The 15309-nt window shown below is 27.4% G+C and overlaps 4 protein-coding genes and 1 long non-coding RNA gene across 10 annotated transcripts in view; 1 reads left to right on the top strand and 4 right to left on the bottom strand.

The window, feature by feature from the left end:
* The window catches only part of LOC105737478 (uncharacterized), a 34893-nt gene that overhangs the window by 307 nt on the left and 19277 nt on the right, over positions 1–15309 (top strand). For both annotated transcript variants that reach the window (XR_015294438.1, XR_015294437.1), the window contains exons 2-8: positions 452–712; positions 2039–2699; positions 4145–4393; positions 7963–8222; positions 9953–10105; positions 11650–11957; positions 15016–15280. This is a non-coding gene — a long non-coding RNA (uncharacterized LOC105737478). The remainder of the gene's footprint in view (positions 1–451; positions 713–2038; positions 2700–4144; positions 4394–7962; positions 8223–9952; positions 10106–11649; positions 11958–15015; positions 15281–15309) is intronic.
* On the bottom strand, positions 698–3703 carry LOC100864108 (odorant receptor 4-like). Of its 2 annotated transcripts, none has more exons than XM_031914961.2 (4): positions 2435–3703; positions 2213–2312; positions 1430–1696; positions 698–1353 (listed from the first exon to the last, which is right to left on the bottom strand). In XM_031914961.2, exons 1-4 carry the CDS (start codon positions 3232–3234, stop codon positions 1297–1299), a joined length of 1224 nt encoding a protein of 407 aa, XP_031770821.1. In that variant the 5' UTR covers positions 3235–3703; the 3' UTR covers positions 698–1296. The 2 variants fall into 2 exon arrangements, with proteins under 2 accessions (XP_031770821.1, XP_031770820.1); XM_031914960.2 differs by having other exon boundaries at positions 1199–1353; positions 1435–1696.
* LOC100864342 (odorant receptor 10-like) lies at positions 4885–7208 on the bottom strand. 2 transcript variants are annotated; one of them, XM_086915144.1, is made up of 4 exons: positions 6126–7208; positions 5911–6010; positions 5198–5459; positions 4885–5087 (listed from the first exon to the last, which is right to left on the bottom strand). In XM_086915144.1, exons 1-4 carry the CDS (start codon positions 6920–6922, stop codon positions 4963–4965), a joined length of 1284 nt encoding a protein of 427 aa, XP_086771270.1. In that variant the 5' UTR covers positions 6923–7208; the 3' UTR covers positions 4885–4962. The 2 variants fall into 2 exon arrangements, with proteins under 2 accessions (XP_086771270.1, XP_012350992.2); XM_012495538.3 differs by having other exon boundaries at positions 5193–5459; positions 6126–7202.
* LOC116413834 (odorant receptor 10-like) lies at positions 8482–10886 on the bottom strand. Of its 2 annotated transcripts, none has more exons than XM_003691243.4 (4): positions 9841–10886; positions 9633–9732; positions 8917–9183; positions 8482–8825 (listed from the first exon to the last, which is right to left on the bottom strand). In XM_003691243.4, the coding sequence occupies exons 1-4, from the start codon at positions 10635–10637 to the stop codon at positions 8769–8771; spliced, it is 1221 nt and encodes a 406-aa protein (XP_003691291.1). In that variant the 5' UTR covers positions 10638–10886; the 3' UTR covers positions 8482–8768. The 2 variants fall into 2 exon arrangements, with proteins under 2 accessions (XP_003691291.1, XP_086771267.1); XM_086915141.1 differs by having other exon boundaries at positions 8922–9183.
* On the bottom strand, positions 12084–14172 carry LOC100864463 (uncharacterized). Of its 2 annotated transcripts, XM_031914964.2 has the most exons (4): positions 13200–14172; positions 12990–13089; positions 12306–12572; positions 12084–12217 (listed from the first exon to the last, which is right to left on the bottom strand). In XM_031914964.2, the coding sequence occupies exons 1-4, from the start codon at positions 13997–13999 to the stop codon at positions 12161–12163; spliced, it is 1224 nt and encodes a 407-aa protein (XP_031770824.1). In that variant the 5' UTR covers positions 14000–14172; the 3' UTR covers positions 12084–12160. The 2 variants fall into 2 exon arrangements, with proteins under 2 accessions (XP_031770824.1, XP_086771287.1); XM_086915161.1 differs by lacking the exon at positions 12990–13089 and having other exon boundaries at positions 12306–12504.

Genomic DNA, 15309 nt, shown 5'->3' with positions numbered 1-15309 from the left:
TAATTTATTATTTGATTAAATTTGAATTCTATTTTTTATTTCAGATAATATAAAAACAAATAATTTTGTAAAAACATAAAATACCAATTCTGATAAAATTTCACCAACAATATGAAAATATTGAGTATAAAGAATATAAGCAATGGATTAATTTTTTATAATTTTTTTAATAGTTTTACTTTGTTTCCATTTTTAAAAAATTAAGAAGGAAACATAATTGTAATTATCATATTTATTTTTTATTTTCCTTTATTATATTTATTTTTATGTTATTATCTCATTCAATAGATGATATTTCAAGAATTATCTAAATATTTATTGAAACGTCTATCGTTTAGAAATTTTTCGATTTGAGATAAGAAATTAAATATTTATGTAAATAATATAAATAATATTCTTATACATTATTTAGTTATTGTTTATTGTATATTTATGTTTTGCCTTTTTTCAGTCCATCAATAATTTTTCACAATTTCATCATCAGAATTCGAAATTGTGTATATCTTTGCATAACAAAAATGGCCAAACTGCAAAATTGAATGATGGCAGATATCATCGTTGAACCAAGCATTGTATCATTTGCAAGATTTTGAAGAAAGGATTTTGATTTCGTTATCGATTCCTCTGTTTTGTGCAAAGAGGCAAAACAATAGTATAAAAGAATCTTGCGGAATACATAAAATCAACGGAGTTGATGTAATTTTAAATTTATGTGAGTATTTATTTCAAATTTTTGATACTTGATAATATAAATTGAACAATGTGTGTGCAGAAGAAAATAATGTGTATATTTTTTATTTTTCGTATCTGCACATAATTTGGAAATGCTAAATTTGGAAATGTCATTTAGAAGTTAAAGATGATTTATTTTTTACTTAATTTTTTTTTCTAAGACTATTTTTTTTTTTTGGAAAAGAAATAATATATAATATGTGTTTAAAACATTTTTTAAAAATGATCGATCTGCAACAAAATACTACGGATTTTAAAGATTCATTACAATTCAATCGGTATAAGTAAATTACATAAGTACAAAAAAATTTTTTTAATTTTCTCTGTGTAAATATATTGGAATGTGTTGTACTTATAACAATATTTTAAGATTATAAATTATAACCTTTTGAATAAGAAAGATATATATGTGATCATTATATATGAAACATGTATAATTTATATTTTCATATTCATTCAAATGAAATTACTAGTATGCAAAGTTTATTATTAGATATTTTAGATATATATTTTTTTATATACTCATACATACTCATATATACTCAATATATACTCATGTGCACTTTACAATATTGTCATTTGGCGTAATATATTTAAATACGCAAAAATAGTTTTTATTATCTGAAATTTAAAATATATTTGTATAAATATTTTCGAATGTTAGCAATGTACTTCTTAGAAAAACAAAAAAACGTACATTACCAAATGTAATCACTGACATATTAATTATCTTTCCGGCAGTCATTTTATATTCCATTCCAGATCGTATCATAATCATAATCAGATTAAGAATATCTTTCTCAGATAATCGATACCAGTTCGTCATGTAAATCATATTGCTAACTTTCTTACATCTTTCAGAAAGTATTTCACCGATATAACATATTAAAAATGTGTTTAATGTTATGCACGTTACTGAAAAAGCGTATGCACTGAGGACTCTAACGTCACGTCCATACCATTCCTAAGAAAAATTGAATATTATCAATTTTATGCTGTTCATATTATTTGTCACGATTCTATTATTGCTTGAATTTGTGACATTTATACACAATTACGACAATTATATAGAATTGGGACCATTTCATTCATTTCAATTATCTTGGAATCTTATCTAGGCAAAGCATTTCATTAATTTCTAATTCATTGATAATAATATATCTTAAAGTTATAGAAATAGAATAGATGAACTATATTCTATATTATTGAATGATTCTATTAAAAGTGATGAATTTGATAAGTAAGTTGATACATATTTATATCTTAAATCAATATTTTAGAAACATCTTAATGTTTTTGTTTACAGATAATAAAGAAATTTCTGGATGATGTACTGTATTATGAATGTGATCATCATGTGATCAATTAGAAAAAATATTTTCAATAGAAGAATGCACAAAACTAACATCTTAAAAACGAAAATCTCAATCTCTTCAATAAATATATTTAAATAAAAAAAAAAATTTAAGAAATATCATACCGCAAGAATGCAATAGCTAAGCATGCATATACTCAAAATATTCTTGAACATTTCCATGAAGCATATTGGACTCAATAGATGTTCAGTACGTCCTAGAAAACTTCATAGTTAATACGTAATTAGAAAGACTTGTCTCAAGGGGATAAAGATAAATAGATAGATAAAAAGGAGTTAAACAAAAGAGAGAGTAAAAACAAAAAGAAATTAACCAAAAAATGTTACCTTAGAATTCTCAAATGATGTTCGATGATCACACTTATTTCATGAATGCGCACATTCTTATTTTGTTCTTGTGGCCGATTTACAAATTCTTCGATCCATGTAATCATTATAGTTAACTGGCTAACAGCGTGACATGCAAATACTGTTGCAAGACTGAAAGCGATAACAACAGTAGCGCTCATAATGTATCCGGCCAGAAATTGTAAACCAAGTACGATGCTGTGCCCTGGATTAGTATCAACCGGTATTTTATAAGTTGGAAAGGGTAAGACATGTATTTCCATACTTTCATTGCCGATTTTAATTGTTTTTTTGAAAACTCCAAATACGGTGCAGAAAGAAATAGTACTAAGTTGTAGGAAGCCCGCGACACAACCGGAAATGATACGACCAATTTTTGCGTTTTTAAGCATTATTTGTTGATCATCTGTCCTCGTGATCGCCTTCCAATCAACTTCCATATGTTCTATACAATAACGTATATCGTCTTTTCGAAGCAATAACACTGCATAATTAAGCCCTCCACCAAAGCAATAACTTATAGGGCCAAGCGTTTTTAATTTTGAGATAATATCCTCTTTCACGAGAGCAAAATATAACAAGCTTGGTATTATGACGAATAGAGCGATAATCCAACAAAGAAAAATTAGAATCCTTGTCATTATCTTTTCGAATTTCGATGTGGAGGATGGAAGTGGCCATACCCCTATCGTTTTTGAGAACCATCTGTTCAATTGTATGCTGTATTCGTTCAGACTGCCAAACTTCTTTTGAATCGCGGCAATATCATCCGTCATCATGTTTCCTCAACGAAGTTGCAGGAACGACTGAATATCGTATACACATGATGTCGTACAAATAATACGCGTCGATCGATACATATATTCCGTTACCATAACTATTGACAACGGTTAATCCATCTGTTTACGTTTCGTTTCAGTTCGTTGACGATAGTTGCACATGTTGTGCACTCAATGGAATGGTAGGAACTAAATTAGATGTTTTTGCAGAAAAATTCGCAAAAGACTCACTTTTTTTAAGTGAAACGTTTTGAAATATGATGTGCGTTACATAATATCAATCGAGAAATTACTGAATAAAAAATAAAAAAGTGTATTTTTTTTCTAATCACACTGATATTCAAATAATTGAGCGCATTTAATGCAGATTACAGATTATGATTATTAATAAACATAGTTTTACGAATTTCGCATCATTTGCCAATTTTAGATGAATTCGAAATTATAAATATTAATATGAAATTCAATTCTTTCTTTCTTTTTTTTTATGAATAGTTAATTTATTAATTGTATAAATTTATATTCTATTTTGTATTTCGGATATTATAAAAACAAATAATTTTGTAAAAACATAAAATACCAATTCCGATAAAATTTCACCAACAGTATGAAAATATTGAATATAAACAGTATTATTGACAATGGATTATCTTTTAATAGTTTTATTTTGTTTCTATTTTTAAAAAATTGAGAAGGGAATATAACAAATTGCAATCATTATATTTATTTTTATGATATTATCTCATTCAATAGATTCCATGAATCATCTAAAACTTTATTGAAACACATCTCGTTTAGAAACTTTTCGATTTAAGATAAGAAATTAAATATTTATGTAAATAATGTAAATAATATTCTAGTATATTATTTAGCTATTGTTCACATATCTTAATGTTTTTGCTTTTTTCAGCTTTTTTCCATCAACAGTTTTTCAGAATTTCCTCATAAGAATTCAAAATTGTCTATATCTTTGCAAAAACGGCCAAACATTCAATGATGGCAAATATCATATCGTTAAATCAGGCATTGCATCACTTGCAAGATTTTGAAGGAATGATTTGATTTCGTTATCGATCTTTCTATTTTGTGCAGAGGCAAAACAATAATATAAAAGAATCTAGCGGAAAACCAGCGCAGTTGATGTAATTTTAAATTTATTGTGAGTATTTTTAATTTTTGATTTTATTGAAAATATGAGTAGGACAATATATGTGCAGAAGAAAATAATGTGTACATTTCTTAATTATTTTTGATATCTACACACATAAAAACGTGAGATGTGCTATGTGCCAAATGAAATCATTTTAGAAAATAATGAAAATGATTCATTTTTTATTCAGTATTTTTTCTAAATCTATTTTTTTGAAGAATAATATTATGTCTAAATTATTTCTTAACAGACGAAGATGATTCATCTTCAGTTTAATATGATTGTCGCTGTTGTGCTTTAAGTGTTCAATAAAAAAATGTAAGTAAAATACATAAATAAAAAAAACTTCTGAGGTTTCTTTGCATTTAAATCTGTATAGAAATAATTAAATCTGTGTAGTACATATAACTATATTATAAAATTGCAAATTTTGTGATTTTCTGAAAGATGTGATATATATTCGATTATTATAGACATAAAAAATATTTTTTACTATACACTTTCAATTTCACTCGAATGTAATTATTAATATGTTTCGTTTTTAATATATATGTTATATATACATCTATAAATATTATTTATAACATGTTTGTTTCTAAATATATATTCGATACATGTTCTTTTATGTACTCAATACATGTGCATTTTACAATATTGTCACTTGGCGTAATATATTTAAATATGCAAAAGTAGTTTTTATTATCTGAAATTTTTAAATACAAATTTTAAATATATTTGTATGAATATTTTCGAGTATCAGTGATTTTTTAAAATTTTTCTTTTTAAAAGTTGGAAAAAACAGACATACATTACCAAATGTGATCATCGATATATTAATTATTTTCCCGGCAGTCATTTTGTATTCGACGCCAGATCGTGTAATAATCATAATCAGATTAAGAATATCTTTGTCAGGTAATCGATACCAATTTGTCATGTAAACTATGTTACCAATTTCCTTACACTTATCACTTAGTACTTCACCGATATAACATAATAAGAACATGCTTAAATATAGGTTTGTTATTGTAAAAGAATTTGCAGTGATGGCTCTAATATCACGTCCTGACCATTCCTACGGAAAGAACGAATGTTTTCAAGTTTATTCATCATTCATTTCGTTTATATTATTTCTTACAATTTTTTTATTGCTTAAATTTTATAAAATTTGTAAAAAAATCTCAGTTATATAAAATTATTATTGTAAATTATAATTATTGAATTATAATTTGTGTTACAGAAATAGGAAAAACGAAGTTATTGAAATTAAATAGAGAATGATTGTATTAAAGGGAGTAAATTTGACAAAAAGATCGGACGAATTTATGTATTTAATAACAAATCAATATCTTGAATATATTCCAATATTTTTTACGTAATAAAAAAATTGGAAATTTATGGATCGTTTGTTGCAGTATCAATAAATTCATCATGCAATTAGGCAAAATATTTTTAACATAGAAGTACATAAGTGATCCTCAAAACAAAGCGTACAATGAATATGTTTAAATTCAAGAAATACGTACCACAAGAATACAATAACCAAGCATGCATGTAGTCAATATATTCTTGAACATTTCCGTGAAACATATTGGGCTTAATAGTTGTTCAGTACGTTCTAGGAAACTTCACAGTTCATAAGTAATTAGAAAAATTCTTAGATAATTAGAAAAAAAATGATAGAGATGGAAGAAGGCGAACAGAAATAGAAATAGAAGGAAATTATACAAAAAAATGTTACCTTAGAATTCTTAAATGATGTTCGATGATCACACTTATTTCATTAACGCGCACATTTTTATTTTCTCCTTGTGACCGATTTACAAATTCTTCGATCCATGTAATCATTATAGTTAACTGACCAGAAGCGTGGCATGCAAATATTGTAGCAAGGCTGAAAGTGATAACAACGGTAGCGCTCATAATGCATGCTGTCAGAAATTGAAAACCAAGTATGATACTGTGCCCTGGATTAGTATCAACCGGAAGTTTATAGGTTGGAAAGGGTAAAATGTATATTTCCATACTTTCGTTGCCGATTTTGATTTTCTGTTTGAAAACTCCAAATACGGTGCAATAAGAAATAGTACTACCTTGTAAGAAGCTCGCGATGCAACCGGAAATGATGCGACCAATTTTTGCGTTTTTAAACATTACTTGCCGATCGTCTGTCCTTGTGATCAGCTTCCAGTCAGTTTCCATGTGCTCAATACAATAACGTATATCGTCTTTATAAAGCAATAATATTGCATAACAAAGCCCTCCACCAATGCAATAACTTATAGGGCCAAGCATTTTTAATTTTGATATGATATCTTCTTTCACGAGAGTAAAATGTAACAAGCTTGATATTGTGATGAATAGCGTGATGGCCCAACAGAGAAGAATTAAAATCCTTGTCATTATCTTTTCGAATTTCGATGTGGAGGGTGGGAGTGGCCATACCCCTATCGTTTTCAAGATCCATCTGTTCAATTGTATGCTGTATTCGTTCAGACTGCCAAACTTCTTCTGAATCGCGGCAATGTCGTCCGCCATCGTCTTTCCTCCACGAAGTTACAGATACGACTGAATATATGGTATACATGTACGATGTCGTACAAATGATATGCGTCGATCAATATATACATTCCATTACCACAACTATTGACGATGGTTAATCCATGTGTTTACGTTTCAGTTCGTTGACGGTAGTTGCACATGGTGCGCACTCGATGACATTCGGAGTGGTAGAAATTAAATTAAATATCTTTGCAGAATCATAAAATTCGTGAAAAAATTCGTAAAACTTTTTTAAAGTGGAACGTTATTTCGAAATATGATGTGTGATATCTAATATCAATCGAGAAATTAGTGAATGAAAGATAAATAAATATAATATGGCTACGAAATATATAATGATGGTATGGAGAGAGTCAAATGAAAAATATGTTAGAGATAATTTTAATGATTAGTAACAGAAGATAATAAAATGGAATGTGATGAAAATGTTGTGCAATGTGAAATAAATGAATTTTCAAGAACTATAAAAGATCTCCAAAGATAATTTTATGAATTTTCTATCTGTCAATTTCAGAAGAATTCGAAAATTATATATATCAATATCAAATTCATTTCTTTCTTTCTTTCTTTTTTTGTAGATAGTTCATCTATTAATTATATAAATTTCAATTCTATTTTGTATTTCAGATATTATAAAAACAAATAATTAAAAACATAAAATACCGATTCCGATAAAATTTCACCAGTAATGATGAAAATATTGAATATAAATAATATTATTGACAATGGATTATCTTTTTAATAATTTTATTTTGTTTCCATTTTTAAAAAATTGAATAGGAAACATAACAAATTGCAATCATTATATTTATTTTATTTTTCTTTATTATATTTATTTTTATGATATTATCTCATTCAATAGATTCCAAGAATCATCTAAAACTTTATTAAAACATATCTTGTTTAGAAACTTTTCGATTTAAGAGAAATTAAATATTTATGTAAATAATGTAAATAATATTCTAGTATATTATTTAGCTATTGTTCACATATTTCAATGTTTTTGCTTTTTTCAGCTTTTTTTCATCAATAGTTTTCACAATATCCTCACAAGAGTTCGAAATTGTCTATATCTTTGGATAACAAAAACGGCCAAATTGCAAACATTCAATGATGGCAGATATCATCGTTGAACCAAGCATTGCATCACTTGCAAGATTTTGAAGGAATGATTTGATTTCGTTATCGATCTTTCTATTTTGTGCAAAGAGGCAAAACAATGATATAAAAGAATCTAGCGGAAAACCAGCGCAGTTGATGTAATTTTAAATTTATTGTGAGTATTTATTTCTAATTTTTGATTATTGATAATATGAATTGGATTATGTGCGTGCAAAAGAAAATATTTTTTTATTTGATATCGAAATAATTTTAAAATGTGCTCCATGTTATGTAATAATGAATGAAAATTAATAATTTTTTATTTAATATTTTTTCTATGCTTATTTTTTTTGAAGAATCGTAATGCTATATGTCTAAAATAGTTTTTTAAGAAAGAAAGATAATCGATGTGTTATATAATACGTTTGTCGTTATTGTGATTTTAAACATTCATTTTAATTAAATCGATATAAGTAAAATACATAAATAAAAAAAATTTTTGAAATTTTTTTGCATTCAAGTACATGTTATACATATAATTATATTATAAAACTGTAATTTATGATTTTCTGAAAGATGTGACGTACATTCGATTATTATTCGATTTGATATAAAAAATATTTTTTATACTTTCAATTTTAGTTGAATATTATTATTAATATGCAATACTTGAAATATATATTCGATATATATTTTTTTATATGTTCAATACACGTGCATTTTACAATATTGTCATTTGGCGTAATATATTTAAATATGCAAAAATAGTTTTTACTATCTGAAAATTTAAATATATTTGTATGAGTATTTTCGAGAATCAATAATTGTTTAAAATTTTCTTCTTTCAAAACTGAATGAAACAAACATACATTACCAAATGTGATCACCGACATATCAATTAATTTTCCGGCAGTCATTTTGTATTCTACGCTAGATCGTGTAATAATCATAATCAGATTAAGAATATCTTTGTCAGATAATCTATACCAATTTGTCATGTAGACCATATTACCGATTTCTTTACATTTTTCAGTTAATACTTCACCGATATAACATATTAAAAACGTGCTTAAAGTTATATTCATTACTGAAAAAGTATATGCACTAAGGGCTCTAATATCACGTCCAGACCATTCCTACGAAAAAACGAATATTTTCAATTCTATTTATCATTCATATTGTTTATACTATTTCTTTATTGCTTAAATTTTATGAAATTTATGAAAAATCTTTATTATAAATATATATGTATTTTTATACATTATAATTATTTATTACAGAAATTATGTATAATAAGATTCGATAAATTATTTTTAATTTTCATGAAATAAGTAAGCAATATTCTCCACTTTCCCTAAGCACAAATGTACGTATTAAATAAAAAATTATATATTAAATACATATTTTAAAAATATTTTAATATTTTTTTACATAATTACCAAATTTGTGAATCATCTGTTACAATATGAATGAATTCTTTATGCAATCGGTCAAAATGTTTTTAACAGAAATACACTAATAAACTAATAATCGAACTAAAAAACGAAATCCACAATTGATTTATGTAAATTCGAGAACTACGTACCACAAGAATGCAATAGCTAAGCATGCATATACTCAAAATATTCTTGAACATTTCCATGAAGCATATTGGGCTCATTAGATGTTCAGTACGTCCTAAGAAACTTCACAGTTATTATGTTATTAGAGAAATTCTTCAAAGATAGATCCAAATAGATAGATAAATAGATAGAAAAGAAAAATAGAAAGGCAAAGAAATTATGCAATGTTACCTAAGAATTCTCAAATGATGTTCGATGATCACACTTATTTCATTAACTCGCATATTTTTATTTTCTTCTTGTGGCCGATTTACAAATTCTTTAATCCACGTAACCATTATAGTTAACTGACCAGCGGCGTGGCATGCAAATACAGTAGCAAGGCTGAAAGCGATAACAACGGTAGCGCTCATAATGCATCCTGTCAGAAATTGAAAACCAAGAACGATACTGTGCTCTAGATTGGTATCAACCGGAATTTTATAGGTTGGAAAAGGTAAGACGTGTATTTCCATACTTTCGTTGCCGATTTTGATTTTCTGTTTGAAAACTCCAAATACGATGCCGAAACAAATTGTACTAACTTGCATGAAGCTCGCGATGCAACCGGAAATGATGCGACCAATTTTTGCGTTTTTAAACATTACTTGCCGATCGCCTGTCCTCGTGATCGCCTTCCAATCAGCTTCTATATGATCTATACAATAGCGTATATCGTCTTTACGAAGCAACAACACGGCGTAATTAAGTCCTCCTCCAAAACAATAGCTTATAGGGCCAAGCATTTTCAGTTTTGAAATAATATCCTCTTTAACGAGAGTAACGTGTAACAAGCTTGATATTATGACGAATAGCGCGATGATCCAACAGAGAAAAATTAGAATCCTTGTCATTATCTTTTCGAATTTCGAGGTGGAGGATGGAAGCGGCCATACGCCTATCGTTTTCGAAAGCCATCTGTTCAATTGTATGTTATACTCGTTCAGATTGCCAAACTTCTTCTGAATCGCGCTAATATCGTCCGCCATCGTCTTTCCTCAACGAAGTTGCAGAAACGACTGAATGGTATACACATGATGTACGTCGTACAGATGATGTGCGTCGATCGATACGTATACCATGTTGTCATAACTGTTGGCAACGGTTAATCCGTATGTTTACGTTTCAGTTCGTCGACAATACTGACATGTGTTACTACAATACTACACGTGCAGTCGGTTGATAGAGATTAAATTAGATGGGATTAGTTGAGCGAAAGAGTTCGTAAAGAAGATATTTATTTGTAGTTGAAGTGCGATTTTAAAATATGATATGATATGATTTGTGAATGTCAATCGAGCAGTAAATGAAAAATATATATATATATATTTTATTAATCATAATGGTGTTTAAACACTGTATCATATTGACAATTATGTTTTCTGTTTTTTTTCACTATAGGGATAATTTTCAATATAGAAAAAAATCATTTTGAATTTTTGGCTTTAAATAATCTTGATACACAGGATTACTATTGCTTATTTTGAAATTTATATATTGTTTTAAAGTATAATTTTAAAGTATAATTTTGGAAATAAATAAATATTTGAAATAATAATTGTTTCGAATTTTAATAAAATTTTTGTTGCCATTAAATATCTATGAAATATTTAGCGATACGAATAGATTTGAATATGCTTAAAATGATTAAAATGTATCATCTGTAACAGAGAATAATAAAATAGAATATGAATTATATAATGTGATATAATAAATAGATAGATGAATTTATCACTCACGTTACAAAAGTTAAAATTCCACAAGTTTTTCGTTTATCAATTTTATTTGAAGAGTTTGAAATTGTAGATATTAATATTAAACTTCGATTTGAGATATAAATGAGATAAAAATTGTTGTTGAAAGTTGATATTCATGAGCGCAATATGATATTTCTGTACAAATCTATATAATCTATACATCCTTTAACTTAGTATATGTAAATAATGTTCCACAATATCACCTAGCCATTGTTCATGCATTTCTCTTTTCGTCTATTTCTAGCCCACCGACCAGTCTTCGCAATTTCGTCATAAAAATTTGGAACTATGCACAAGCGTGTATAACAAAAACAGTGGCCAAACAACAAGCATCTGCAGTGATGAAATATATTACAAATCTAACCAAGCATTGCATCAACTGCACAACTTGGAAAAACGAGTAAATTGTGGATCAAAAAATCTATAATAGATAAGAGATGTCTGGGATCTTGTTATCAATTATTTTTCTGGGTTTCATACTAAAAGACTACTATCATAGTTGTATAGAAAAATCTTATGAAATCAGCGTAATTGTTATAACTTTAAACATGTGTAAGTATTTATTTCAAATTGTTAATAATTGGTAATGAGTTGAGCAATGTAGTGCAGTGAAATTAAATTAATTTTATCATTTTAGATGAAAAAAATAATGTTTATATTTTCAAATTTACTCGAATGTAATTAATAATATTTAATGTTTATTTATGAATATATAATCGATACATATTTTTTTACATGCTCAATACGTGTGCAATTTAGGACATTGTTGTTTGGCGTAATATATTTAAATACGCAAAAACAGTTTTTATTATCTAAAATTATAAAAAAAAAATATTCATATGAATATTTACGATAACCAATAATTTTTATTTCTTTTAAAATTGAGAAATACAAACGTACATTACCGAATGTGATCACTGACATATCCATTATCTTCCCGGCAGTCATTTTATATTCCACACTAGATCGTGCAATAATCATAATCAAATTAAGAATATCTTTATTATGTAATTGATACCAATTTGTCATATAGACCATGTTACCAACTTCTTTACATCTCTCAGTTAATACTTCACCGATATAACATATTAAAAACGTGCTAAAAGTTAAATTCATTACATTAAAAATATATGTACTGAGGATCGTAATATCATGTTCAGACCATTCCTAGAAAAAATGAGTTTTTTCAATTGGATTGATCGCCTGTGTTCATATTACTTTCATGATTTTTTTATAACTTAAATTTGTGAGATTTATAAAAAATTATGACAATTATATTAGAATAGGGTTAATTTCATTAATTTCAGTTATTTTAGAACAGATAGTCACTATGTTTCATATCCCAAGAAAATCATCAGATTTAATTCCAACTCAATGATAAACTTCAAAGTTGTTGAAATAGTAGAGACGAATCATAATTTAAATTGAATAAAGAATGTTTTTATTTATTTAATAATAATAATGAAATTTGCATGGTACATAAACATGTGTTCAAATAAATTATTTTTGATATATACAAAACTATTTATTAAACTTGAAAATTAAGGATTTAATAAATATATTTAATTTTGAAAAATGGCGTACCGCAAGAATGCAATAGCTAAACATGCATATACTCAATATATTCTTGAACATTTCCATGAAGCATATTGGGCTCAATAGATGTTCAGCACGTTCTAAGAAACTTCACAATTAATATGTAATTAGAGATATTCTCTAGAGGAAGATAGAAAAAGATAGATAGATAGGAAGAAAAAGACAGAAGAAAGAGAAAGAAACTATACAAAAAGTTACCTTAGAATTCTCATATGATGTTGGATGATCACACTTATTTCATCAATGCGTACATTCTTATTTTCTTCTTGCGGTTGGTTTATAAATTCTTCGATCCATGTAACCATTATAGTTAACTGACCAACAGTGTGACATGCGAATACTGTAGCAAGACTGAATGCGATAACAACGGTGGCACTCATAATGTATGCTGTGATATATTGCAAACCAAGGACAATACCGTATCCTGGATTAGTATCAACCGGAATTTTATAGGTTGGAGAGGGTAAGACGTGTATTTCCATGCTTTCGTTGCCGATTTTGATTGTCCGTTTGAAAACTCCCAATACAGTGCAAAAACAAACAGCACTAATTTGTACGAAAGCTGCGATAGAAGCGGAAATGATGCGACCAATTTTTGCATTTTTAAACATCACTTGTCGATCCGCCGTTTTTGTGATCGCCTTCCAATCAACTTCCATATGCTCTATACAATAAAGTATGTCATTTTTATGATACAACAACACGGCATAATTGAGCCCTCCGCCAAAGCAGTAGCTTATAGGGGCGAGAGTTTTTAATTTTACGATGATATCTTCTTTCACGAGAGCGAAATGTAACAAGCTCGATATTGTGACGAATAGCGTGATGATCCAACAGAGAAAAATAAGAATCTTTGTCGTTATCTTTTCGAATTTCGAGGTGGAGGATGGAAGCGGCCATACGCCTATCGTTTTCGAGAACCATTTGTTGAATTGTACGCTATACTCGTTCAGATTGTCAAACTTCTTCTGAATCGCGGCAATGTCGTCCGCCATCATGTTTCCTCACCGAAGTCGGAGAAACGACTGAATAGTATACGTACGATGTCGTACAGATGATGTGTTTCGATCGATATGTATATTCCATACCATAGCACTGCCATAACTATTGGCAACGGTTAATCCATGTGTTTACGTTTCATTTCATTGACGGTAGTTACACAATATGCACTCTATGGATTAATAGAAATTAAATTAGATGTCTAAATGGAACGAAAAAAATTCGTAAAAAAGATATTTTTTATATGTGAAGTGTAATTTTGAAATATGATACATGTTTGGACCTAATGTGGCCAATTTAAGAAGTTAGTGAATAGAAAATAAACAAATAAATGTAGTATTTTTTTATGAATTATAATGGTGTTTAAATCGTACATTATATCATATTGACAATTATGATTTTTTTTCAATATAATCTTTAATATAAAAATGTCGATTTTAATTTTTAACTGCTTTAAATGATCTTGAAACGTATAACATATGAGGATTAGTATTTGTTGTTCTCATATGTGTACATTATTTTAAAGTATATTTTCTGAAATAAATTATATATAAGAAAATATTTTTGTAAAAAAATAAAATATTTTTTCCGATAAAATTTGATCAATATAAAAATATTGATTCTGAATGGTATGAGCGATATGTTAAAGTTTCATTTTGTTCCTATTTCTCAAAATTGGGAACAAAACAGAAGAATTGTAATTATACTATTTCATTACTTACTTTCTTTAGTATTATCATTTGATTATTAGAAGTAGATAATATTCCAAGAAGTATATATATTTCAATATATATCTTACAAATCCAAAAACAATATCTCGTTTAAAAGCTCGATTTTTACAGATTAAAACTGAAAGTTATTAAACATAGTATAATATTGCTACACAATTTATATCTTCTTTATTATATTATATATAAATGATGTTCCAGCCTCCACATTCTTGCTTCCTCCCAATTCATAAATCATTTCAATTCATCTTTCCAACTTTGTAATCAAAATTGGGAATTGTCCACAGGCGTGCATAACAAAAACACTGGTCAAACAACAAGCATCTATAGTATCGGAATATATTAAAAATGCAATTAAGCACTGAATCAGTTATTACAATTTCTAAAGATGTACGAATGGTACGTGAATAACACGAGAAGCCTACAATAGAAAAAAAATGCTTGGGATTCCACGATCAATCATTTCTTGCCATTTTAAGAAACATCATAGTGATATAGAAGAATCTACTAGCATACATGAAATCGACATAATTGATATAAATTTAGACTTATGTAAGTATTCATTTCAAATTATTGATAAT

Source organism: Apis florea, unplaced genomic scaffold, assembly GCF_048593485.1.
Source record: "Apis florea isolate Af1SG1 unplaced genomic scaffold, ASM4859348v1 contig_3772_pilon, whole genome shotgun sequence".
Classification (NCBI taxonomy): domain Eukaryota; kingdom Metazoa; phylum Arthropoda; class Insecta; order Hymenoptera; family Apidae; genus Apis; species Apis florea.
Note: the sequence above shows the minus strand (reverse complement) of the source record. Positions and strands in the feature narration are given on the sequence as shown.

Coding starts and splice junctions, on each gene's coding strand:
- LOC100864463 (XM_031914964.2), bottom strand. CDS start 13,999: ATGATGGCGGACGACATTGCCGCGATTCAGAAGAAGTTTGACAATCTG. Junction 13,090..13,199: donor CATCATATGAGAATTCTAAG/GTAACTTTTTGT, acceptor TTAATTGTGAAG/TTTCTTAGAACGTGCTGAAC. Junction 12,218..12,305: donor CAGTGATCACATTCGGTAAT/GTACGTTTGTAT, acceptor TTATAATTTTAG/ATAATAAAAACTGTTTTTGC.
- LOC100864108 (XM_031914960.2), bottom strand. CDS start 3,234: ATGATGACGGATGATATTGCCGCGATTCAAAAGAAGTTTGGCAGTCTG. Junction 2,313..2,434: donor CATCATTTGAGAATTCTAAG/GTAACATTTTTT, acceptor TTAACTATGAAG/TTTTCTAGGACGTACTGAAC. Junction 1,697..2,212: donor TTAGCTATTGCATTCTTGCG/GTATGATATTTC, acceptor AATTTTTCTTAG/GAATGGTATGGACGTGACGT.
- LOC100864342 (XM_086915144.1), bottom strand. CDS start 6,922: ATGGCGGACGACATTGCCGCGATTCAGAAGAAGTTTGGCAGTCTGAAC. Junction 5,460..5,910: donor TTGGTTATTGTATTCTTGTG/GTACGTATTTCT, acceptor TTCTTTCCGTAG/GAATGGTCAGGACGTGATAT. Junction 5,088..5,197: donor TATATCGATGATCACATTTG/GTAATGTATGTC, acceptor TAAAAATTTCAG/ATAATAAAAACTACTTTTGC.
- LOC116413834 (XM_086915141.1), bottom strand. CDS start 10,637: ATGGCGGACGATATTAGCGCGATTCAGAAGAAGTTTGGCAATCTGAAC. Junction 9,733..9,840: donor CATCATTTGAGAATTCTTAG/GTAACATTGCAT, acceptor ATAACTGTGAAG/TTTCTTAGGACGTACTGAAC. Junction 9,184..9,632: donor TTAGCTATTGCATTCTTGTG/GTACGTAGTTCT, acceptor GTTTTTTCGTAG/GAATGGTCTGGACGTGATAT.